The 26712-nt window shown below is 40.4% G+C and overlaps 2 protein-coding genes across 7 annotated transcripts; one reads left to right on the plus strand and one right to left on the minus strand.

Moving 5' to 3' along the window:
* Positions 1 to 694: 694 nt before the first annotated feature.
* HNRNPK (heterogeneous nuclear ribonucleoprotein K) lies at positions 695 to 20764 on the minus strand. 5 transcript variants are annotated; one of them, XM_054517847.1, is made up of 16 exons: positions 20658 to 20764; positions 18135 to 18213; positions 17959 to 18038; positions 16985 to 17094; positions 15618 to 15674; positions 14069 to 14112; positions 13113 to 13185; positions 12497 to 12610; positions 11399 to 11527; positions 10642 to 10949; positions 10222 to 10276; positions 7248 to 7298; positions 3408 to 3429; positions 3248 to 3330; positions 2640 to 2809; positions 695 to 1882 (listed from the first exon to the last, which is right to left on the minus strand). In XM_054517847.1, the coding sequence occupies exons 3-16, from the start codon at positions 18005 to 18007 to the stop codon at positions 1849 to 1851; spliced, it is 1299 nt and encodes a 432-aa protein (XP_054373822.1). In that variant the 5' UTR covers positions 18008 to 18038; positions 18135 to 18213; positions 20658 to 20764; the 3' UTR covers positions 695 to 1848. The 5 variants fall into 5 exon arrangements, with proteins under 5 accessions (XP_054373822.1, XP_036258640.1, XP_036258639.1 ...); XM_036402747.1 differs by lacking the exon at positions 20658 to 20764 and adding an exon at positions 20385 to 20484 and having other exon boundaries at positions 695 to 1821; positions 16985 to 17082; XM_036402746.1 differs by lacking the exon at positions 20658 to 20764 and adding an exon at positions 20385 to 20484 and having other exon boundaries at positions 16985 to 17082.
* RMI1 (RecQ mediated genome instability 1) lies at positions 20699 to 26169 on the plus strand. Of its 2 annotated transcripts, none has more exons than XM_036402740.2 (2): positions 20699 to 20828; positions 23327 to 26169. In XM_036402740.2, exon 2 carries the CDS (start codon positions 23355 to 23357, stop codon positions 25236 to 25238), a length of 1884 nt encoding a protein of 627 aa, XP_036258633.1. In that variant the 5' UTR covers positions 20699 to 20828; positions 23327 to 23354; the 3' UTR covers positions 25239 to 26169. The 2 variants fall into 2 exon arrangements, with proteins under 2 accessions (XP_036258633.1, XP_036258632.1); XM_036402739.2 differs by lacking the exon at positions 20699 to 20828 and adding an exon at positions 20849 to 20955.
* Positions 26170 to 26712: the final 543 nt, after the last annotated feature.

The following is a 26712-nucleotide window of genomic DNA, read 5'->3' on the forward strand; positions in this document are numbered from 1 at the left end:
AGGCGCGGGCGGAGGCGGGGCCCGGGCGGTGCTCGGGGGCGGGGCCGAGCACGGAGGCCAGGCCCGGGAGCGCTTGGGCCGGCGCGCTCATGTTGAGAGTAGCCCCGTGAAATCCCGCCAGGCGCGAGCGGTGGGCAGACCCAGCTTCATAGCAGCGAAGTTTTCCGGAAGATTCCAATCGTTGAAAAAGAGTCGGATAAAAAGAAAAAAAACCTGACTGAGGAACGAACAAAAATGTGCTGTTGAGTTGTTGAGCTCTTTTTCTCGATCAAAACAGAAAAGCACCCCACGAAAGACAGTCCAAAACCCCTTTTGAATACATACACAAGTTGGAAGCACCCAGAGAAATTGAGCCTGTTTTAGTTAACTTGCATTTTGCCCAAAACCTTAGCTTCCATTGCAGACTCTAGAATTTAGGTACCAAGCTGGCTGACTTCCCACTGACTTAACCAGAGTGATGGCATTTCCTTCTACAGAATTCAGTATCACTTTGCCAAGGGAGCCAGCCTTATGCATAACATTTCAGGCTCCTCGCCTTTACCATGCTATTTTAAAGAGCAGCTGTATTAAAAAGGCCAAGTTCATCAACCACAAATTGGGGGAGGAGGGGGAGACACCACAAACCAACCAACCAAAGACAATAAAATAATCTTCACTTAGTCTGGATCCATCATATCTCTATGTGCCACACACCTTTAAACTTTTTAATCTGTTTTTATTCAGGAAGTGAAATTAAAACTTTAAACTATAAATACAAATGCCAAGGTATTACATGAGATATCCAGAGGCGTTATATTTTTTTTAATTTCTCACAAATAATTCTTAGGGAACTCAACATACATCTGGGAAACAAGTTGAAGTTTTGCATACAATGGAAAACAAGTTACACAGTTATATCTCATCTTGCCAATTTGCAACTCCTACCTCATACAAACAAAAGCTCAGGAAACAGGTATAATTTTTTCAGTAATGGTAAGAGCAACTCTGCATGAAGCAAGCTGTCTAAAACCAGGTGTACTTTACAACTGTTTACTCAGTGACATCACAAAGGTTTGAAGTATTTTATTTATATACCGTCACCAATATATATAGGTATTGCAAAGAGGGCCAAACACTTGCAAAAATGTCAAGTTTTACACATTTGCATATTTTCACCTTTCTGCCCCCCAAACAGCAAAGCAGTCATTGTTTTCACACGATCTCTTTAATTTGTCAAAAAAACCCCACATAACTCCATCTATATATCAAGGAAATTGAAGAGCAAGCTTAACAGCAACTCTAACTTATAAGGGAAAAAAAACCAAACTAGGTGTATCCATTTTAGTTATGACCTTATGTAGACCTGAAGAAAAATGACCACCAAGAATAGGTTCACTAAATTTATTTAAAAATCCTAAAATGTTTCTTACAAAAATGCGTTTCATTCTGCACACTGCTCTCAACAAATGCCAGGGACATGGGACCTACCACATTCTCCCCCTTCAAAGTAAGATACAGTGTACATAAAGCAGGGTGTTCACAACAATTACAGAAAAACAGTACAATTTACCACCAACAATGAACAAAAATAGAATTCATTCTCTCTGCCACTTCAAAATTTCAATGTTAGTCTCGTGCGCCCTTCCCCCCCCATGTATCTGTAAGGAACTAAAACATTACATCTGGTGTACAGCAAAGATTCCACTACACCTCAAATGCAGAACACCTATGAAGCAGAGGAATGTTGGCTTTTTAAACAGAAGCAGATAAAAAAAAAAAGGGTGCAGGACTCCTTCAGTTCTTCACTAGTCTTAGAAAAACTTTCCAGAATACTGCTTCACACTATAAAAAAGAAAAAATAATCTTGCATTAGAATCCTTCAACATCTGCATACTGCTTCACACTATAAAAGAAAAAGAAAAAAGCATGTATTAGAATGATGGACCATACATCTTGCATCAACATTCATAAAGCATATTAAATTACAAATTACTAACACATTTAAAAATACATAATTTTAAAATGTCAATGGCTAACAATTATATTAGTGTATTTCAGGCATAGTTAAATATTAGTAATCTAAAGCCAAACATTCCAGTTAAGATATTAAAACTGCTATAGCAGCCAGAATGTTAATACAGCAAATGCTATCTGTAGCTGTTAATATTTGGCAGAAAAGGCAAAGTACTGTCAGGAAGGTGTGAAATGCTGCATAACAGCCCCAAATCGATTTCAACTTGTCCTGTAGAGGCATGGTCTGTGCCATATGGCAGACTGTGATTTGTTGTCAATTTAGTTATCTAAAAACAACAAAATCACTAGTCTTCCACACAGAACTAGGCCAACATCCACTGAAATCTTCTATATTTTCTACAGGCTCTATGTAATTTATTACAAGTAGTATTTTTGCAGCAGTTTTCACCACAGAAATGAGAGGACTGCTTGGTTAAGATGTCTTCCAGCAAGATTAGTTTTGAGGGTGTCTTCATTTTAATTAGAATGGAGAGCAGAAGAGAATCAAGGCAGAACTACCACTAGAGAAGTTAGGTTCAAATAGTTACTTAAAACCTGCCTTCTTAAAAGAATGATTCACAGAGGAGAGCAGTTTTATAATATACATGTCAATTTGACAGTTAGGACAACAATAAGCTTTAACTTGCCTGTTCTGCAGCAAATACTGTGCATTTTGTATCTGGTCCTGTGTTCCTGTAATAGTTATTATCCGATCTTCTGAGCCTTCTAGTGGTTCATCAATTTTGATCGAAGCTCCTGACTCATGACGTATTTGTTTGATTCTCTGGCCTCCCTTTCCAATAATAGATCCTGCCAACTAGGAAGAAAGCAAAAACATTAATTTCCTGATACAACTGCCTTTCCAAAAGCTAGAAAATTACACCACCATTTGAGTAGTTTCCACAAATTCAGTTTTAAGTGCTGCAATGGGAGCTTATTTCTTTATAGCCTAAAAATATCCCCTGTGGTATTAATTGTATAAACACAGATGAGATTAAACTGGGAGAACCAGCTCTCGTTTGCAAAACATGGGTTACAAGGACCATATCTATTACCGAGTATTAACCACAAGTAGAATTCTTTAACGTGTCTCTGAAGACAGAAACCAAACAGTCAAGCATTACACTGTTGGCAATTTAGAAACACTTGTTTTGTATTAGAAGTACTTAATCAAGCATTTTAAGTATTCTGAAAAATGGCTGTGACTTCTTTTTTAAGAGAAAGCCTGACTTGAAAGCAACTCAACTTTACTTACATCTTTGGGAATCGTTACTTGTGTTGTGATGATGGGTCCACCAAGATCTCCATATGAACCACGCCCCCCTGCATAAGAATAATCTGATTTAAGTGTATGCATCAAGCCCTTTAGTAACTATATAATGAACTACACGCAAACGTTCTACATGAACACTTACCATAACCAGAGCCACCCTCAAACTGTAAGAGAAAAGAGAAAAAAACAATGTGAACAGCCACGTTTCATTAACACATTTTTACCTTAAGCATTATATGGTTAACTTTGAGCCCATTTAATCAAACATCACAACCCTCAATCTGATAGAAATACAACAGTGTTATGCCATCAAGGGCATCCTGAGGCAAAGATGGAAGACCAGAAACAAAAAGGGTGGCTGGGAGAGATCTCATTAATCTCTGTCCAATTTGGACCAAAGGCCATCTCATGCAGGACCACAAGTTGGATGCAATGATTCTTGTAGGTCCCATCCAACTCCAGATATTCTGTGATTCTTATCCTGCCCTATCAAATCCTCTAAGAATAACACATAAAACGACAAAGAATTCCGCCATGCCAGTTTACCAAGGCAGTCTCACCATCTCAGCTTCTTGCAGACAGCTGCTGATGCTGAACTACTTGTGACATCTGTACTAAACATTAGAATACAAAATCAGGGTAGAGCCACCTTATTAATACTACAAATACAGCTCAAAAGACATTCCAGTCTCCAGTTACGGGGCTAGAAGTCTGCCCAGCAAATTGTCCGACTACATCTACACCTTTGATTCTGACCATGCTACAAACCCTTTACATCTTAGAATAAACAATCAGGACAATAATTACTTCTGTTACATTTGATCTACCATACACCGAATGTAAATGACTGCAACAAGCACTCCTGGCTCTGTTATTTTTAGGATTTGTAAACTTGCATTTGACATCAAATTCTCATTTCATCTAATGTGTTCTAAGTGTGCAAAACCATGTATTTATACTTTGCTACAGAAGCAGAGAATAAATATATGTGGTTCTCTCAAATTCAACTTCTGAAGGAACTCCTGGGGTATCTGAGAGGAGGCTGGGGCTACCTAAAGCTGAAACTATCAGCCAAGCTGATGACATCTCAGTGATAATATTTAAGAAAAGAGTAAAAAATACCCAATGTGCACTGACTGCAAGAGAGAGCAAGGATGAAAAAAGTGCTCCAGGAACTGGCATGGAGACTACCCTACAGCCCATGGAGAAAACCACACTGGAAAGGATCATTACACTGTAGCCCACTGAGGGATGCTATGCTGAGAGCAGGAAGAAATGCCCAGAAGGAAGCCACACAGGCAAATACTTGTGCCCTGTGAGAGGACTAACACCAAATTAGTCTGTTCCTGAAGAACTGTACCACACAAAGGGGACCCACATTGGAACAGTTCCCTAAGAACTGCAGTCCACTGGAAACAGATCATTTGAGCAGCTCCAGCTGTATCATTCCATGAAAGGAACCCTACACTGCAGAAGGGGAACAGTGCAGAGAGGAAGGAGCAGTGACAGGTACAACAAACTGACTGGGAACCTACCATTCCCTACCACCCCTGCACCATTCACGGCAGAGAAATAGCAGAGTAAGGAATGAAGGAGTGAAAGCTGAGTCTGTGAAGAAGTGAAGTGGGTGAAGGTGTTTTTCTGTTTCTCACCATGTTACTCAAAGTGGCAGTAAACCTACTCAAGCCAACTCTGTTTTGCTTATGATGTTAATTAGCAAGTGATCTGCCTGTCTCCATCGTGAGCCAGACTTTTCTGTCTTACTTTCTCCCCTCACTCTACTAAGGAAGGGACATGAGAGCAGCTGGGTAGGCCCTTGGTAATCAGTCAAGTTCATCCACTCACAAGGAGGGGCCCATAGAAGTTATAATGTAACAACTTTCCCAAAAAATATTCCTTATCACATTTCTTTTTGCATCAAAAAGGAAGCTATTCAGATCAAAGTGTTGAGCTTATCCTCTGTCTCTAAGCAACCTGTATTGCCTAATCATGTTACTAAGCAATACATATTATAAGACAACGTAACAGAGCTCACAAGTCCAAAATACAAGACAATGAAGGGCTCTGCTAAAGGTTAAACTGAGTGGCTGATCACATAGCATACTGCATACACACACATATTGCTGCTGGTATTTGCCATAGGATACCTTTTTGGACTAACTTCTTTTAAAGAAAATACCTTTCCTTGATCACATCTGCCTCTCCACACCACAAAATAATAGAATTTTATAGCAGTTGCCATGTACATAAGCTAAGAATTGACTTTACACATGAATTAATAAAAAGTATTAATTTGGCAGCATTTTGCCATCTTCAAGACAGTGGCAACACCTGATGTATTCTCTAATTTCTACAATGGAGTGACTACATCGGTAAACAAGAAAAGGGCTACAGGTACCATGTACTTGGACTTCTGTAAAGGCTTTGACATAGTCCCCACATCCTTCCCTCCAAACTGGAGAGGGATGGAGTCCACGGGTAGACTGTAGACTGCTTATTGAATAGCGATAGTTACATCCAGGGGACAGTGTCAATGGCTCAGAGTTTCAACAGACATTAAGTGGTGTCCCTCAGAGATTGGCCTCCACTGGGACCAGTGCAGAGAGGAAGGAGCAGTGCAGACTATTCAATGTCTTCATCAATGACACAAACAGCTTAGGTACACCTGCAGCAAGTATGCAAACTGAGTGGTGCTGTTGACAGACCTGAAAGACTGGATGGCATCCAGAGGAACCTCATCAAGCTCCGAAAGTGAGCGCATAGGAAATATCATTCAATTTAACAAGACTACGAGCAAGGTGCTTCACCTGAGCGGATGCAACCTCCAGTACCAATACAGGCTGGGGGAGGAAAAGATGGAGAGCAGCCCTGCCCAGAAGAACTTGGGGATGCTGGCGAGTGAAAGGTGGGACATGACCCAGCAATGAGTACTTTGCAGCTCAGGGCATGGTTGCTACTCTGGGCTGCATCAAAAGGTCAAGCCTTGAGATCCCAATAGGAGTACTGCATCCAGCTCTGGGGCCCTCAACATTAAGGGCATGGATCAACTGGATTAAGTCTGGAGGAGGACCACAAGGATTATTAGAGGGATGCAGCACCTCTCCTGTAAGAGAGTCTGAGAGCTGGAATTGTTCACCTTGGAGAGGAGAAGGCTCCAGGGTGACCTTATTGTGGCCTTCTAGCTCCAAAAGGCAGCCTACTAGAAGGCTGGAGAGGAATTTTCACACAGGTATGTAGAGGAAGGACAAGGGGCAACAACTTTAAAGTGCAAGAGCGTTGGTTTAGCTTAAGTGTTGGAAAGAAATTTTTCACTGCAAGGGTGATGAGGCACTGGAACAGGTTGCCCAGAAATCTGTGGACTCCCAATTACTGGAAGTGTTCAAAGCCAGGTTCAATGGACCCCTGAGCATCCCAGACTAGTTCAAGGTTCTCTACCCATGGCAGGCTGGAATTAGATGATCTTTAAGGTTACTTCCAACCAAAATCATGCTATAATTCTGCAATAACATCCCAAAACCTATCCAGTCAAATGACACATTTTCAAATAGATTGATAGGTAAACATAGTTGATTCACAAATAATTGAGAAGCTATTTTAAATATTTGCTGCTTGAAATAAAATCCCACAACATTATGGAAGTAAAACAAAACATAAATCATAAATTGATGCATCTACAGTGCATCAGTTACGGAGAAAGTTACCATTTACCCAAATGAAAATACTGTGTAAAGGAGGCAAAAGAGGCACAGAGAAGCTCCTCTATTCTCACCAGGCTGCTTCATAATTCTGTATTTCTATTAACATTACCTGCCATCAAAGGACACATCATTAAGTCTGCCCCTAAATTCAGAGTCAGAAGAATGGCTTTATAAATTTTAATAGGCACAAGTTGCCATGGACTACACTCAAAATCTCTTAAATTTGCTTTATCACTGAATTCATTCAATAAAGCAGTTTTCCAAAACAGGCTGAAAACACTCACCAGCTCTGGTGGCTGCATGTCATCACAGGCATCCACATGACACTGCATCATCTTCCAGACGCAACATTAGAGGAAGAAAGGAAATCCAGGTCATACAGACTTTTAGAGAATGTTGCAGCCAAACAGAATGCAAAGTGGTATAAAGAAACCCTTATACCATTAACAAAGACTTGAAATTATGTGATTTAGACTACTTTCAGAACTCACTGGCTTTTAATTTTACTTTGGGGCAACTCTAAATGGGCAACTTTTGTTTTCCTTCTCTTTCTATGGTATTAGCAGATTTTTCCTCTCACTAAGAAGCTCAGAAACTTTTTCCTCTCACTCAGAAGCAAGGCAAAACTTAAGCCTTCTTTTTTCTTCCAGAAAGACTTTTTATATTTTTACATGTATTAATTCTGCTATCTACTAAAAAAGGTTTAGTAAGATTGAAACAAGTAACTGCAAGTGATTATGCCAACTGCAGGTTAAGCAGGAAGGACACTGCTTCTTATGTTTTACTGTAATATACCTCATCCTGTTAGCAAGTAGACTAACAATCTACCACTGCCTAACCACATTAGAAACTTAACTATGTTTCTAAAACATATGATATATGGCATTTCTTTCTTCAGAATTTTACCGTTTCAACAAGTGATGATATATGGCATTTCTTTCTTCAGAATTTTACCCTTTCAACAAGTGATGTTTATTTGTGCAAAATAAGTTTCTGAACCAGGGTGTCTTGGCATACATAATATTTCACGTTGCAGACCAGCACTGAGTAGTGCTAGTCACTACTCAGAACTGGAACAGAAACCAGATGACAGATGGGCTGGATAAGGCAAAGAGCTTAACTTTGACATATAATAAAAACCCCTGCATGGAGTCCTAACTGATGTCAAATTTTTTTGTACTAAGTTTTTCTAGTTTTTAAGAGTGACCTAGGAAAGTGAAATTTTGTTACTTCCTTCCGGCATCTGCACTAATAAATAGAAGAGTTGTCATACATTCTTCCTTTACTAATTTTTACATGCTCCTGATAATGAGGGTGTTAAAAAATACACAGAACTCAGGATTTTTCAGATCACCATAGCCCTTATGGTACGCAGGACTCGATCTGGAGTGTTACACACTGTAGTAGTTACATTTCTATATGCTGATAAACAAGTCTGTACTTTGGAGAAAAAGCTTCAGAACAGACTGTAAGTCAAATGAGCATTTAAACAGCAGTATGTACTTATACTACAACTTTAAGCCAGGCTAACAGACAAGGAGCATCTTAAGTGATTAAATCTGTATGCCAAGAGAAATTTACGCATCTTTTAAAATCAAAATGGGTTTTTCTCATCTCAGCATTTACAAAGCTGTCAATGCTCTGTCATATCTCTGGAACAGGAAAAACCACAGTTCAGCATCCAGTCTTAAAGACTGTCAACTGTTCCATCTTTCTGCCTTTAGTGAAAAAGAGAACTGGCAAAAAAAAATTGGTTTTGTACAGTAAGTTTTTCCAGTATTTTTGAGATGTTCATCAATTGTTGCCTTTCATTACACCTATGTAGGACAGAATTCATGTGAAAACAGCATTTCTACTCTTTAAGAGCAGTTTTTTCCATCACAAACCACAGTAATATTGGTTTCATTTAAACTTTTAGCTACACAACAATTTTTGATGCTTGTAGCACAGGAGGACATTACTTTTTGGCATAATGCTTGAAACTGTGATGTCGTGCTCAGTGTGGAAATTTCTGCCTACACAATTTAGGATATTAGGATCATGATTAACTAAAACTAGAAATTAAATTCTATCTTTGCTGGGAAGTAGTCCTCACTTCAATGGCTATAACACTTGGTTACAAAGGAGCCAAAGTTATAAGCAGCTTCACTATGAAAAGAAATGAAATTGGTTTTTTTTCCCATGAAAGAAACCAAGCTAGTAGAAATTCCCTCCCTTGTGTATAGAAACTCATAGCAATAAAATGAAGGTCAACCTGACAGGCTAAGCCTAAGTTAAAATGGATTTTCTAGCTGAACTGAATAAAAATAGAACAAAATTAGAACAAACTACTGCCCAAGAGTCAAGCTAAGTAAGACTGTGCTCATCCAAATACCCAAAGAAGGGCAGGCTGTTAAGTTTATGTACTCTAGCACAGGCTTTATAAGCTGCTAACAGAAGAACACAATACCTTAGCCCTGAAAACATGTCATTACAGATAAGGAATCTTGGAGAGGTACTTCTCCATTCTTCCAGTTTCTTAGCATGTAGATTAGCATGGGAAACAGGGTTTTTTTTTGTGACTGCAAATATTTGTAACTGCAAATCTTTCCTTTTATTATTACTAATAAGCATATGGCATTCTTGCAATCTGGAGCTCCAGTAACTCTTAGTTCCAGTAACTCCCAAGGAGTTCATATGAAGCCCATTTAGGTAGCTCACTTCATAGCTCTTTTTCATTTTTACCTTCTACACTGATTTTGAAGAAAAAAAAAATGTGTCACCTGTTATCTTAAAGAAGGTGCCAAACAAAGCCAGAGGAGAAAAGAATATTGCTACTATAGATATCCACCTCTGTTGTGATTTAAGAGCAGCTGGTAACTAAGCACTACAGAGCTGCTTGCTCACACACCCACAACCAAACCCCAGTGGAACTGGACAAGAATCAAAAGTTAAACTTACAGCTTGAGATAAGAACAGTTTAGTAACTGACAAGAATGAATGTCATACTGATTAAAAAAATCTGAAAGATGGCCAGTTCAAGAAAACCTACAGACCTGAGCACAATCAAAATCACTGAATCTTTTTGATGACAGGGAGAAAGAAAGAAAACAAAAGAGTACCATTTACATCTCAAATATTCATCCACAGGAGGACCATTTGTATGGACAAAACATATGGTTTTACTATAAGAACCACCTATGTCCCGCATGAAAGTGCACGTAGTTCAGCATGCTAACTGTATTTAGGAACACAACAGAGCAAATTTTAAACTCATACCATGCCATCGTAACGGTCTCCTGGTCTGCCCCTTCGGTCATAGGACATCAGATCTCTAAAACGAGAAAGACAGTAGTATTTTAATTGTGTTACGTGTATTATAAGCTAGCTTGTTTATTCTTATCTGAATTTTCCCATTCAGGGTTCACATAAACTTAGTATCAAACTACTCTAATCAAGTACTGAATAAGAGAAGTTTCAGAACTACTGACTATAGTCCTGGCAACTTACTACATCACAGCAGGTAATTAAATTTCAGTATACTTCAAAATACTCTTGTCTAATACAGGCTCAATCCTGCATAATCACTACCAATATAGAAGCATGGAAAAATCACTGAAAATATGAATATGACTCAGATATAGAACATGAGTTCTATTATCTCCTATATTTTATATTTATAATTATCCAACAACTTACCCGCCACGAGGAGGTGGTGGAGGAGGAAGAGGAAGATTACGAGCTCTGCTGCCACCTCTAACACCACGACCTGGTGGAGGTGGTGGAGGTCCTCTGCGAGGGCTCATATCATCATAATCTCTTCTTGAGGGAGGCATAGGTCGTCCACCACGACCAGGGGGCATTCGATCAAAACCTCCTCTTCCACGCATTGGAAAGCCCACTGGCCGTCCCCTTCTATCATCAAACATCATTGTGAAGCCACCATAGTCATACGTTTCATCATAGAAATTGGGATCGTAAGGCTGGGCCCGTCCTTTAATTGGAGACTAATATAAACAAACAAAAGAATTCCCCAAATCAGATATTTATATTACAACTGGCATATTTAATTACTAACACAATGCATTTGGAACATGTTCTTGATTTCACAATGCTGCCAAGAAAGGAGATGTTGATGTGCTTCCTGTGAACTTAACTATGACAGTAAAACTACTTAGATGTGGCAGACACATTTTGTTTTTCTTCCTCTTCGAATTTTTCATTCTGATCACATGCAAAGCATAAATGGCCCAGTACCACCAAAATTGCTCATGAGGTGTACCCCAATTCTAAACAACAGGAACAGATCCCAAGGTTCGTAACTGTCCATCATTTGCTGCTGGGAAAGCATGAGGTACTAAATTTAAACCAGAAACTGAAAGACACCATTTTTCATCCCATTAACGTCTAAAACATTCATGAATGCCAGTGAAAGAATAAATTTAATAAACATTACCTCAGAGATAAGATCCAAGATAATCTTGATGCACTCAACAACTCTATCAGGTTTCCCACCAATAAGCACCACTCTGTCAGTCGAATGAGGACAACACTCCTGAAAGAGCTTAATGGTGGTCTGAGTGTTCTGCAGAAGAAAAAAAACCAAGATTATCAAATATATTTTTAAAAACTTTATAAAACCATTACAATATTTTAAAAATAGATTCAAAATACAATTAAGTTCCTACCCACTTCATTTTGCATGCTCGCTTTTGAGTTACCACACAAAATTTCAAGATTACCTATTTTAAAGATCTCACTGCTCTAAGTTTTGTATTAAGAAGAAAAAAAACCCAATTTTCTCCTATTTTAATTATGATGCAGCTATGATGCATCTTTTAATTAAGTATTAGAAAAAGGACCACATAACCATTGTGAGCTTACAGGCTGTATTAGCTTCCAAATTAAACATGCTCTGAATGCTAAGACAGCAATGTTGCTAGGATTATGTCTAGTTGTCTTGTCTTAATCCATGCAAACAAGTATTGGCTTATACCTGAACTGACCTGAAACTGCCTGACACAATGCAAAGATACTCAACCATGGGTTTTCAGTTCATAGAGACCATAAAGTTTTTAGAATCTTACTCTTTCACTTAAAAAAATATGGTCTTCCAGGAGTTAGAATGAAAAAATACAAAAGCAAGCATGAAGTCTTTCCACAGTATATCTGCTGTGGAGATGGTTTCATTCTCAGCTGTTTTGTGTGTTCAACCACACAAATAATTCTACACTATGCAGCAGTTTGGTCTAAAAGGAGAAATGAATACAATTGTAATAAAATGAAGTAAAAATACTTTCTTTAAAAACAGTACTCTACCAAAAATATGTTTAACCAACTCCTTGCCCTACCACTGACATTACTTCTGAGGGTCTGCAAGAAAATTGCAACTTCCCACAGAAATTGCAACTTCTCTGCCCCACAACATCAAAAGCATGTATGCAACACATTGAGAAGGAATTACCACACAGCAGATACTTAGATGTACCCTTTATTAACAGAAAACATTGCTTATTGAACAAAATGTAATCTCAGAATAACAGAAAGCAAGTACCTCTCTGAGTTCTTTAATTTTAGCACCTTTGACACCAATAATGCCTCCTGCCAAACTCTGGTGAATAAGAAGTCGAAGTTCGCAGTCGAAGTCACTGCCTTTGTAGTGTTGATACTGTAAATACGATGCATATAGGGAGAAGCAAATAAAGATGATTCACAAAAATTCAACATTTGGGGTTTTAAGCTTCTTCTTTATAAACAGAATGGGGCAATTTAATTTATTGCCGAATTGTAGTTGTGTATTTCTTTTGATACAACCACAACAATTTAAACACCTCACCTCAATGTGAAGTATCACTTTTCCCTATTTTTTACATTATTTATTAAATTACACTGCACCGCTTGCTATAATGACTTAAGAAGGCATCAAAAAGTGCAACACTTATTATTTGGAAAACGGGAAATGTTAAAAATGTTAGTTTAATAAACAATGACAGACTTTGCCCTCTACTCAAAAAATGCCAACATGACAGCCATAATCCTTCTTTAAAAGGCTTTTGGCGTTTTTCACTTTTCTAATTTCCTGTGTTTAAAAAGTAGTAAATACTCTAGAACAATCTTATTCAAAAATTAATCTTTTCATTCTAAACAGAAGAAAATTTCAAGATAAATACCTCTTCTAAAGTAGGGATAATCTTCTTCAAGATTTCTCCAATTGTCTCTATATCTGCACTTATACTCAAGATGCTGTTGGAAGCCACAATGACAGACAATATGGAGAAGGTAGAAAAGAAAAATAGAAGTAAATTCTTTTTATCATCACGCACAACATTTTAACAAGATTTACTACAAAGAAGAGATTACAAGTATTCCCCATTTAAAGTAAACCTGTTTGCTCAATTTACAACACATGCATCTTTGTTTATGCCCAGTATATATGCATGAGAAATTTAAGATTAGGTAGGTCTTGCAGAAAGAGAAAGACAGAATGGGCTTTTGGAAGGGCTCAAATTAAGCGGGCAAGAAACTGACGCAGAACTGAAAAGTAGAAGTGAATATTCATGTTCCCCGCCACCACTAAATAGGATACCCTCGCTATTACATTCGTAGAACTGGCACACCTTCTCATTTTAAATGTGAGGATATACAAGTGGTGAACGTTGTATCTGGAATAAGGTTATGGAACTCAGATTACTAATGGGGCCTCCAAGAAAACAAATACAAATGCAAGACAAAAAAAAGACGAAACAAATGAGAAGTGAAGGAAAGCGAACCGGAATTAGCACTTCATCAGAAATAATTATGAACAGGCAATGTTGAGGGGAGCAAGGTGGGCCACAAAGACAGAGCGAGAGACTATTTTGAACCAATCTGATTTACAATGCAGCAAATATGCAACACTTGAAGCTGTGCTCCTTCCATTGAAATAAAATTAGTGGATTGTTTGGGTGGGCAACTCACGTAAAAGTTCAGTGACAAAAAGACTTAATGGGGAAAATAAGACAGAAAACTTGAAAAAAAACAATACACCGTCTATAAGGGGATACTATTTAATTATATCAAAGGCAGGTAATAAAATACATTTCTCTCTTTCTATTCAGGCAGTGAGGCATAAACTGTTGGGACATACCGCTCGGGGCCACTGCTGTCTGGGACTGAAACACTGGCATTGTACTGCATTGGTCATTGGCGTTCGTGGATGTTGGCATTGGGCATGGGTATTCAATCGGAAGTTGTCAAGTATGGTACCCGTTTGGCAACGAGCACATTTTTGGGCATAGCCAACCAGGGTTTTCACATGGGCGTTCAGGGGCGGATGGGCCAACGTCATGGTGGGCAACGCAGGGGCAAGTCGATCCAGTACATGGGCAACGGAGATATATGGCCAAAAAAACAAGGAGAGGGAAAAGGGGGAAAAGCAATAAATTTTAATTTAATACAAACTATACTCATTACTCTCAATTAATGAAACAAGCTTAAGTTGTTCTGAAGGCTAACACAATAACGGATTGCTACACCGACTGTGGCCTAACAGTATGGACTTTAAAAATGAGTCTCTTGATCTGACTAAACTACTATTTATTTTCAATAAATGATGTTCCAGTAGCAGGCTGGCTCTTGAGGGTAGACGCAAAAACTGTCGAGACTGATAGTACTAGAACCTTGGGCAAATCGGGAGTTTGTGATCCAGACCAATCTAAATTATCTGGACATAGGTGACATACTGATTTACTCAAAAAACCAAACCAAAACAAAAATCAAAACAAAAAACCCGACTAAAAAAAACCCTAAAAAAAGAGGAACAACTAGTTGCCAAAGTTAGAGAGCATATGTATGATTCCTGACCATTTCAACTAAAATCTCAACTCTAGTTGCAGTAGTTTATGAACGCAGTTGGAACTGATTTGTAATGATATACTGCCGAATCTTGTGCTGGACAGAGTCTTGATTGGAAAAACCATTGAAATTGTAGCTGATGTTAAGTACAGGAGTGTAAACGAATGAAATTTAAGAAGTGTTGCCAAGTTTTATAAATACACAACATTAACGCTGAGCATGTGTCCAATCACCAGAGTCAACCCCCCTGTAAAATGTGAAAAGGCATTAAGTCATGACCATTTAAAAATACTTCCAAGTAATAGAATACAATGTTCCTTTAGTGTTTTATACTCATATTTAAAGCAAGAAACCTTAATATTAATGGTTTTGTGCTTCATGTGCAAGCTGTTGAGGAACGGATGGGTGACTTCATTTTGCTTTTTTGAAGGAAGTTAAAGAATTCTTTTATCACTGGGTCAAGCCAACCACCTGCAAGGGTTTCAGCAGTACTATAACTGATGCACACATATGGGGAATGGTACTATTAAGAGTTTAAGTTTTGTCAATATTTTTAATTAGGATAGTAACTCACTTCATGTTCAAGTGTGTAATTTAGCAGAATCCTACTAAAAAGTGAAGAGATTTAACATAAACCTCTCCTCCCATGCATCAGGCTGGATTTTAATTGAAACAGAAATTGAGGAACTGTTATCTACTCTGACAATCAATACAAATGGATTGTAACTTGGATGTCTATAGAGTTGAATTGCTCCCATTTCTAGAAATGCACGCAATAAAGTTTTCGATGTAGTGCTCTGAAAGAAGCAGTGTTAAATTAGTTCAAACTCATATATACTCACGTCTGTACGAAGTGCTTTAATATTTTTGCCACCTTTTCCAATCACTGCTCCAGCATTCTGGAAAACAGTTTTCAGAAGTTACATTATGACAACTCAGTACAGACTAAGTTTATGAACTCAACACTAAAAACAGTAGATCTATTTTGGCTGGCTTAAGAGGTGGGGGGAGGCATCATTTTGGCATTAAAAAAAAATTACCAAAAGCTCTTACAACCACAGAACACAGCACACAAAGAAAGATAACTCAGCTTTGCCATTAATATTTCAATTCTAAAGAGAAGTTTTAGGCAATTCTGCCCATGTTGAACTTCTCACCAAACTAAATGAGTGTAATGCAGGACAACTATTTCCTCCATTATCTAATCTTTTTTTTCCCCCTTACGGAATATGTTTGCAAATTCCACTTTTAAGCTCCAAACATTTGATAATTTCAAGGGCTAGTATTGTTTTGCACATGAGTAAAGTAACTAATTTCTCAAAGCAATATAAACTGAAAAAGGCTGAAATTAATTCTAACAGCCACCAACTTCATTAAAGCCACCAACATTAACAGGAATAAACTGACAAACAGTAAAAAGTAGGAATTGGAAAACCACATTTTTACCAGGTTTTTTCAAGGATTCTACAAAAAATATTGCTTTTATTACACATTATGCTAAAGGGATGCAAAATATTTAATGGTACACTCCACATATTTAATATTTAATAGTTACACTCCACGTAACTTGGCTATTGGTCAGAAATGCTACACAGAGTTCAGGCAACAGTCTTTCACACCAACACCAAAGACTGAGATACTTCAGAACATATAAATCATCTGTAGCAACTGGAAACACCAGAGAAAATTCATACACAGCAACTTGAATTATTTACACTTGTCAACAAAATCACTGCAATCCCTGAAGAACTACTCCCACATTTCTTCCTGTTGATATAGTTGACCAAGTTTAGTAGATCTATTTGAGAGAATTACTAAAATCTTAAGTTCTCATCTCACATATTTAATCTAAAAGCACTTATTTATAATCCTCTAAAAACCTTCTTCTTCAAAGACTCATATACAGTCATTCCCCCCAAAATAGTTACCCTCCACTCAAATGTATCTTAGACTCTTTACTGCTCTACTTCTTTGCAAGTATATATTTTTAATAAACCCTGTATTGATGCTTAGGGACTTACCCTTTTAAGAGAACCTGGAGGACAATTCCATTGCAATACACCTACAGCTACCATTCCTATATACTGAAAATTAATCTGTTACCTCATTTCAAAAAAAGCACATAATCTCTCTACACTTCCATCTCACCACACATTTTGTCACCACCATCTTGAACAATGCTACACACGAAGAAAGTAAAAAAGCGTACTTTGCTCTGAAGCAAGATGCGCAGTTCAACCATCTCATCAGTGTTCCGAGATCTTTTGAAGGCCTGCTCTTCCTCCATATCTTCTGCAGGACGTTTGCCTGTAGAGAGGTCCATAGGGGGGAAACATAAACATTTATTTAACTTTCTAAGTCATAATGAAGTGGAACACATGCCAAACTTATGCTCTGTACTATTAATACATTCATTCCTATTAGCACAAAACTAATTACAGTTAATGCTCTATTCTGAGCATCCTCAGCACAGAAACCAGTCTTCACGTCAACAGCTTTCTTACTAATTAACAACTGAAAATGCATCTAAAAATCTATGAACTATGGCTTAAATGAGAATGCTGCACATAGTCAGTAAGAAATCCACGACATTTTAGACACATCCAAAGGAGCGGATCATCACCCACTTAGTACTTATTTAAAATTTCAATTGGGGAAAACCTTTCAGGCATAAAGCTCAAATGTATTTTGTCCGACACTGAAATACTGGTGAAACAACAGCAAAGTAGCACTTCAAATGTTCTGGGAAAAAATGGCACGAATCAACAACAATAATGCCCAAACGTCCCTGGTAATTCCCAAGAAATTTTCCATTAAGCTCTTAAGCAATATTTCATATATTCATACCCCTGCATGTAACTGTTACAATGAACAAAATGCAATGAACAGATATGCCCTATAGCATTCATACATATTCACGTTCTTCATACGCCTATGAAATATTTTTCAACATTTAGTAATAACTTTCAGTTCTCATGTCTAAAACATATTAATAGAAAGATTATATATTTATGCTTCAAAAGCATGTGTAAAGATACATTAATTAAAATAGAAGACAATGCAGAACACAAAATTACTGCTGATGCAAATATATAGTAAAGGTAAATCATTATAAAATTCTTTGAAATACTGAAATTTTAAAGAGAGTCTTTCTAAAAACGAATAGTCCTTTAAAAAATTTACCATTTGTCTCTGTGTTGGTAAAGGTCTCCTCCTGTTGTTCAGTCTCCATTGCCTTTTTTTCTTATGTAGGCAAGCAAAACCTGTTGAAAAATAAAGACAGTACATTTTTTTTGTAAAAAGACAAACTGTACCTCATGCTAAAGTGAAAAAAATAAATGCCTGCTGCTAGAACTTACCGCTGTTATATATCCTTGCTGACAAAAACTCAAGTACTCTGGGCGGGATCAAAATCCAACAGCCTATTGCTTCAAGAGCCTATGAAAACAGCATAAATCAGTTGTGAGTCTTCCCACGTTGTGAGTCTGATTCTGCTACAGTCAGAAACCAAAGGGTTGACCTAAACTATTGCTGCAATTTTTTTCCTTATAAAAGAAAAACCATAGCCAAGCCAAACACACCATGAAGAGAAGTTGAAGGTGAAATCTGTAGACCTACATAAACCCTTAATGTCTGAATTACACTTCTTGGGCACACACAAGTTTCAAGTAACCACATAATCTCAACATTATAAGATATGTGCCTTGGTTTCTCTTTCTAAAGGGCACTACACCAAAATCTGGTCCTGCTATTTAGGCCAACACTATTTACACTTAATAAAAATTCCTGTTACGATAATCATCAGCATTTGTTTTACAAATTCTCTACTAGCACGCATTTGAGCATGTGTTCCTCTCAACTATAATTGATGAATAAAATGACAACTTCCAACTACACTAAAATAACGTCTTTTTAAAAATATCACCCTCTGCAGTTACATACAACCCACTGCATGCACACCCCCCCAAAACCTCCAAAATCACCTCTACTTCACTACAATTTTCTGAAACAGTCTGTGACCTGCTTTTAGTGACTAAATCACATTAGCGAGAAGCATAAATTAAAAGAAATTCAACTTACTATCATTAAAAATGTGATTTACAAATACAGCCGAACAATCACATATTTCCCTTTGCATTCCATTAACTTCCACTGCCTCAACAAACAGCAGGCACTCATTCTTGTATCCATAATCGGCGGAGAGGGAATGGGGGTGGGGAAGAAGCTGATTCTAATTTATTAAACGTACTCTCAGACAACTATGTAATTGCTGCCCGGCTTGTAGGGGCTAAAAGCAGGCTCTGTCTTCCCAACACATGCCGGCATTTCCACGTATTTGAAGCGGACTAACGGGCATGCACAAGTTTAGTAATAGCGGGATCTCAGACAAGACACTGCCAATATTGCGCTGTTACGTGGACGGGCGGTAAGGAAGACATGGACAAAGTGAAACAGCCCTTTCAGACACCGGCTAATCTACTTCCAACTATCCCAAGAATTTTAAGGCGGCGGGGAGCTAACTGTGATCAGCTGCAGTTACCATTCGAGGCTTAGTCTCTCCTAGTCAAGCTTCCCCATACGTCATGTGTTCTCAGTAATCTTGCTCAGCTAGGTAAATCGAGGACATTCACATTACTAATAAAGTCAGGTTCTCTGTGAACACCGAAGGGCTAAAGCACACACGAGAGGTGGAACCAGCGACCACAGACCTAAGAGATGAGGAACGTCAGAGCGCCTCCAAGGCGCAGCGGCGCTTCCCGCCTGCCCCTCTCTTCGCCCACTCCAGCCGCCCGCCCAGCGCGGGGGGGACAGGGGCGAGCGCGGCGGCGCTGCTGCGGCACCCCCGCGGAGGAGCAACGGAAATGGCGCCCTCCGAAATGGCGCCCGCCAACCCGCTGCGAGGCGGAGCCGGGAGCGGAAGGGCCGCCGCCACCACCACGCGGCCGCGGAGAGCGTTACCCATCCCGGCCCGAGCGGACACAAAGGAGGTGCCCGGCGGCTCTAAGCCCGGCGCAGCGGGCGGGGCAGGGTCAGCCCTAGTGCTACGGGCACTCCGCCCTTCCCCTAAAGCGGCGCGGCCGCGATGCGGAGCCTCCGCCCCCCGATCCGCCTCTGCGGCCGCTTCCGCGCAGGCCGCGGCCCGGAGCACCCTCGCTGCCCCCATCATAATCCCCCACAGAAGCTCTCCCTAGGCACAGTTGCCTGGGGCGGGCGCGGGAAGGCGGCAGCGGCCGCCGCACCCCTGCCCTTGGAGCGCACCCGCCGATGCTGCGAAACGCGCGCTGTCTCCGCGGGGCAACGGGGACAGAGGCCACCTTAAGACCCTCAGCAATAGCCGAAGTGGCCACACACCACTGTCCTCCATGCAGTGTTTTCCTCGCTCTACCGCCAATCCCACGAAAGACCTATGGCCACGGCAGCCCTCGGCGGTTGAGGCCCCACGACAGGAGACAGGCCGTCTCGCACCGCTGTGTCACGCCGCGCCGCCAAGCGGAGTCCATCGGCGGCTCTACCGGCCCAGACAAGGCCTTAACCGGCCTGTGTCCTTCTCCCACCCCCCCTTCCCTCCTCGCCGGCCCCGGCCGCACGGCGCCGCGGGCTGCGCGTACCTGCGGCCGCCGCCGGCCCCGCCGCGTACGGGAGAGAAAGGGGAGCAGCCTAGGACTCCGACGCACACATCCACCAGCGCCACCCGCGATTGGCCCCGCCACCGCCCCCCGTGCGGCACCGCCGCCGCCTCGTTGGGTGAAGCCGCTGCCCGTCAGCACAGGAGGCGGCGCCGCGACCCGCACCGCCCTCCGTGAGGAAAAGGATGAGACGGGTCCGGGGAAAGGGTGGCGCCGCTAGACCCGTGCCGCGGCTGGCTGGTCTGCCTTTCCTACCTGGGCTGCGGGAGTGGCGCGGGCAGCGAGCGGGCGGCCCAGAAAAGCGGGAGCGGCTGCGGCCAGGAGGCGAGAAAATGGCGGCCCCTAAAACCCCGCCTTGTGCGTGCACCCTGGTGCCGGCTGTAGCGAAACTCTCGCGATGATTCCACGCACGCCTCCCATTGGCTGGTGGGTGCTCGCGGCGGTTTCGGGGAGCGCGGGCTCGGGCGCAGCCCGGTCCCTCAGGCCGGCGGTAGCCGCGGCCGGCGCGCTGCCACCGCGCTGCCACCGCTTGCTCGTTTGCTCGCTCGCCCCGGTGAGTTGGAGCTCTCGGCCCCTCCGAGGGGCTGCGAGGTGCGGCGTGTCCTCATTCAGGTCTTCCTCCTCCCCCCACCTCTGCTTCCCTTCCTCCCTCAGCCCTTTCGCCTCCTCTGTTGAAAGCTGGGGTTTTGCTTGGACTAACTAGGCGGTATCTTCCGAGTGGTGGATCGTCTGGGGAGAGCTTGGAGGCAGGGTGTTCTTTTGTTCACTCTAAAGGCCAAAAATACCCCAATAAACACAACAGTACCCACACCTGGGGTTTCTTAAATATTCTTAGTGTAGGTTTTGTTTTCGTTGTGTCCTGTAGAGGGATTGAGCTACTCGGTCGCCCTTTCTAAGGGATTGAATATGATCCATGCGCAGTTAGGCAACTTGGTTTCTTTTCAATATTTATAGTAGTGACATGGATGCAGGATTTGAATGCATCATTAGCAGGTGTGCTAGCGATACTGGGTTGGGAGGTGCTGCTGACTTTCTTGATGGAGAAGAGCCTTGCAGAGGGATCTGAAATAGATTGGAGCACTGGGTAATTATCAGTGGCAAGAAATTAAACAAGAACAAATCCAGATTCTGCCCCTGGGATGCAGTAAAGCTGAGCACCAGTATAAGCTGGGAGAGGAGTGTGTGTAGAGCAGCCCTGCAAAAGGGATCTGGGGGTGCTGGTGGGCAGCAGCTCAGGGTGAGCCAGCAGTGTGTGCCCGGGCAGCCAGGAGGGCAAACCCCATCCCGGGGTGCAGCAGACACAGCATCACCAGCTGGGATTGGGATCATCCCGCTGGATCCAGCCCTGGTGCGCCTCACCCCGAGTCCTGTGTGCAGTGCTGGGCCCCACACTCTGAGAAGGGTGGGAAGAAGGTCCTGGAATGGTCCAGAGGAGGACAATAGAGCTGGTGGAAGGGCTGGAAGGCACATCCTGTGAGGAGGGGCTGAGGGCTCTGGGTCTGTCTGGGTTGGAGAGAAGGAGGCTCAGGGGTGACCTCATTGCTCTGTACAGCTCCCTGGGCAGGGGACCTAGAGAGGGAATGCTGCTGTGTTCCTCTCATCCAGCAACAGATGTGGGAATGATTCAAAGCTGCATCAGGGAAGTTCAGTCCTGACAATAGGAATAATATCTTTACCAAGGACAATAAAGCTGGTGCAAGGCCGAGAGAGTAAGTGGTGTTAGGAGTGGTTGAGGAAGCAGGGGTGGAAAAAAGGAGGCTCAGGGGAGACGTTATTGGTCTCCACAATCTACTTGAAAGGAAATTGTTGTAAGCTGGGGGGTCAGTCTCTGAAATAGGCCTTAGGTTGTACCAAGAGAAATTCAGGTTGGACATCAGGAATTTTTCACAGAATGTGTGTTTAAGCAATGATGGAGTCACCATCCCTGAAATTGTTCAAGAAGTGATTGGACATGGCACTTGGTGCCATGATCTAGTTGGCATGGTAGTGGTGTTCAGAGGTTGGACTCAATGATCTTGGAAGTCTTTTCCAATCTGAATTATTCTAGTTCTAAGAGCATGATCAAACACTGAAACAGGCTTCCTGTAGAAGTGGCTGATGCCCTAAACCTGTTAGTTTCTAAGATGTATCTGGACAATATCCTTACTAACGTGCTTTTACTTTTGGTCAGCTCTGAATTTTTCAGGTGCTTGGACTAAATGATCGTTCAGAGTCCATTCCAACTGAAATACTTCTGTTCTACTCTGTTTGTGCAGAACTACTTCCTAAACTAACAAGGAGTTAGAGTTTATTAGCCACTGATGTCCTTGATAGCTGCCAAGACTTGGCACTTATGCAGCCAAGTCCTGCACTGGGTCTCCAGATAACAATGTTTCAAAGCCAGCTTTCTGTTGTCGGTACAAAGCTTTCAGTCACGGACTGAAAGTCACTCCTCTGACATAGGTGTTGATAGACCTCAGCTTGGTTCTATAGATCCTCTTCTGTTCCTAACAGTGCTGGTGAAGTGGGAGAGTAACATCCCAGGTCAATTTCTAAAGTAAGCTGTGTGTTAACAGAAAGAATACCATAAAAAAAGAGGAAATCTATTTTAAAACCTATTGCTCTTATGGTTTGGGTTTTTTGTCCATTCACTTTCAATCTATAAGAAAAGAGTTTCATTTATATGTTTCTAGTTTAATAAACAGAAAAGTGTGGTTGCTTGTATAAGTCTCCATGCTTTTCTTATATTTTGCACATAACTTTTATGCTGATAATTGCACATATGTTCTATGCTGATTGAAACGTTAAATGTTGGAAATGCCTGTGAATTTCCTTGTCTGTAGAAGTGTTTTTAATTTAAATTTTTTTATGCAATATAAGCATGAAACTTGTAATAATTTCAGTTTTTGTCAGAAGATTAAATGTCTTTTTGAATTCAATTTTAGGGAATTCCGTATCTAACCATAAAAGAAAATGTCTACGTCTAGCATTGTTGCAAGAGTGGAAACCTGGCTTTCATCCACATGGCACGTGAAAGTTCCTTTAGCGTGGCTGGAAGCATGTATTAATTGGATCCAGGAAGAAAATAGTGGTAGTAATTTAAGTCAAGCTCAGATTAACAAGCAGGTATTTGAGCAATGGCTTCTTACTGATCTGAGAGACTTGGAATATCCCATTTTGCCTAACTGCATCTTAGATACTCCCAAAGGAGAGTTATCAGGCTGCTTCTCCATACAGATTGATTCACTGGTGGATGTTAGCCAGCCAGCATATTCTCAGTTGCAGAAGCTAAGAGGGAAAAGCACTGTAAATGAAGAAGTGACAGCCAGTACTCAGACATTTCAGAAGCCCTGGGAAGCAAAGCCGACTCGAATGCTGATGCTGCAATTAACAGATGGCGTACATCAAATTCAGGGCATGGAGTATCAACCAGTGCCCGTTCTCTGCAGTAATCTTCCTCCTGGAACAAAAATCACTGTACAGGGCAATATTGCATATCGTCTTGGAGTTCTTCTGCTTAAACCAGAAAATGTGAAACTGTTGGGTGGTGAAGTTGATGCTCTTCTTGAAGATTATTGTCAGGAAAGAGTCCTTGCTAGATTAATTGGAGAAGCTGAAAACCCTAATTCTGTTGGACAAGCTGGACATGAACAGATTTTTTCAAGGCCTGTGGATGAGTTAGAACAAACTCTTGGCCCTTCAGATGAAGAGCTTTTAGCCAGCCTTGATGAAAATAATGAATTTACTTTAAACAAAATAACATCTTTAGAAAGTGGATACTGTAGTAGAAGCAACAATTTTAATACAGCCTCAGGTTCACTGAGTCCACACAATGGAAATGTTTTGCTACAAAAATCTGGAAGTCCTTTGCCTCACTCAGATGAACAAGTTTCACCTCCCATAGAATATGCTGATGGCTTTTTAAATGACTTTCCTTTAGAAGATGACTTTCTTCTGGAAGAAGAGATGCAAAGAGAGATGGAAGATGTGCCACCAGTGGAGATGAACAGAAACATCGATTTAATTACTGGCAGACTTCCACATACATCTAGAAACTCCTGCAATTCATCTTTAAATGGCACTGGTGAAGAAGACAATGTGAATGAAAGAGATAAGCCCAGGGAAGCTATCAGCAACGAAAAGAACATGAGAAGAACAATATTTGATGAAGATGGAAATAGCATTAGTAACTTTTTGCCGCACAAGGGCTTACATCAGACCTGCAGTTCATCAGCATTTTCTTTGGAAACTCCTCCTGAAGAGAGGCAGAATTATACAGACCTAGATGAGAGCAGATGTAAACACCAACACACTTCTGACAGCAGGGTATTAAATGATGATCCTGTATTTTCCTTAAAAATGGATCCAGAAGGAGGTCAGCAAAGACCTGATTCACAGATGTTTCCTTGCAAGGCAGTAGAGACACGTTTAGATTTAGATTCTCCACCTTTCACATATATTTCCCTTCTCCTTGCAAAAAAACCAGAAACTGTTAGACTTCTGAAAGTTAAATGTTTTATTGTCACTCTCACTGGAAACCTCACAAAAAGCAATGGGTCCTGGGGTATAAAGGCAAAAATTTCTGATGGCTCTGCTTATCTTGAAGTAGACTTTGCTAATGATATTCTGACAAGTTTCATTGGCTTTTCAGTGCCCGAGATTAATGAGTTGAAAAAGGATCCTGCTTTACGTCTAAAACTTAAGGATGGTTTAGAGAAATGTCAAAAGCAGCTGATAGATCTTTGTTGTTTGATGACCATTGAGTTTAATCCATTTCAGTCTAAAGCTACTGTATTAATTCTCCAGGATGCTGATGCTAGGCATCTAGAACAATTGAAGAAACGTTTGAATAAATAATATGTGCAAAATTCCAGACTATAGATTAGGAAATGTTAAAGTCAGATTTCCCTTGAAGAATTCTTGAAAGTTAAACTTCAAGTTAAGTGGTGTGTCTTTTATCAGTAATTATAATGTAAAAGTGAGACAAGGAGATGACTCATTGGAGCTAAACTGGGCAGATTGCTTTGTATGGTGACAGTATTGGAATAAGATTTCGAATATTTGTGTCTTCACCTTTTCATTCTGCAAAATCCTGCGCATTCTAGACTGGTAATCTTGAGTAGCAGAATTTGTCAATAAATGTATAACAATGAACAAACCATCTTGCTATTTTACTTTTTCAGGCACTTACCTGATTTTTAAAAGAAAGGTACAGGAGACTCAGTTTTTTCTTGGAGAAAATCAGTTTAATAAATTTAAATCAAATACAGTCCCTTCTGTCTATGCCAATCTGAAGACTCAAATCTATATTCACTGTGCAAAAACCTAAAGTATAGAGACATGAAAGATTGTCTTCTAAATATTCAGGTGTGAGGGAAAAAAATCCAATCCTATGAAAAAAGGAGATTTTAAAACCCTCCATATTTTTACAAATAACTTAAAGCCAAGTGTTTTAAGGTGTTTATTAGCAGAAAATTACTATAACATATGGGGATTCTATTTTTGTCACATTAATGTTAATCATTGCTAGTAGTTTTGAAACCACAGGCAACTCATTCATTAACTCTTATAGTTACTTGACTACATGTGCAGTCAAATATTTTTGCTGTGCACATGTTGTATAGTATACTTATTGCTGGTTTTAATTTTGATTGATTTTTTTAAATTTCTGCTTCTAAAATAATATATTAAAGTTTTCATTTAAATTTTGGTGGATGCTGCTTAGTCACTTTGAAAGAAAAATAAATATTTTATTGAGTGTATAGAGTATAAGAAATTATTTTATTAAGTTGTTTGTTCTTCTATTTGCTTCTTCCCATTCTTTTCCCTTCACCCATTTTTTGGTTTGTTTTGTCTTGGGGTTTTTTGTTTGTTTTTTCCTTTGGTTGGTTGGCTTGAGTTGGGTTCCTTCTCTGTCGATTCAGAAGAATTCATATTCTGGCAGGAATAGGGGAACAGGAGCAGTCTGCCCAGCATTGGCAGTGTTTGCAAAGAATGTAAAATTGGTGACTGGGAGAGGAATTTTTTTTTTTTAAATGACCCGTCATTATATTTTTTCAAAGCCTTTTCTTTCTCTGAACAATGTCTGTTAGGCCATTGAGATTTGCTGTGACAAGTTGTCAGTATAGCTTACTGCTCAATCCCAAATTGAGAACCATGCTTTAAGACTCAAGGAAAACTAGAGGTGATTTGCCAAGTAAGGTAAAAATGGAGGAAGGTAGAGCATGAGACATCTTGAGGGTTTTTATGCTTGAGGTGTAAGGGAGTTTAGGCTTTTTTTTTATAAAGACAACCATCCCTGTGTCCCTTTCTTTCCTTGCCCCTCCCACTT

The sequence above is a fragment of the Molothrus ater genome, chromosome Z (genome assembly GCF_012460135.2).
Source record: "Molothrus ater isolate BHLD 08-10-18 breed brown headed cowbird chromosome Z, BPBGC_Mater_1.1, whole genome shotgun sequence".
Lineage (NCBI taxonomy): Eukaryota > Metazoa > Chordata > Aves > Passeriformes > Icteridae > Molothrus > Molothrus ater.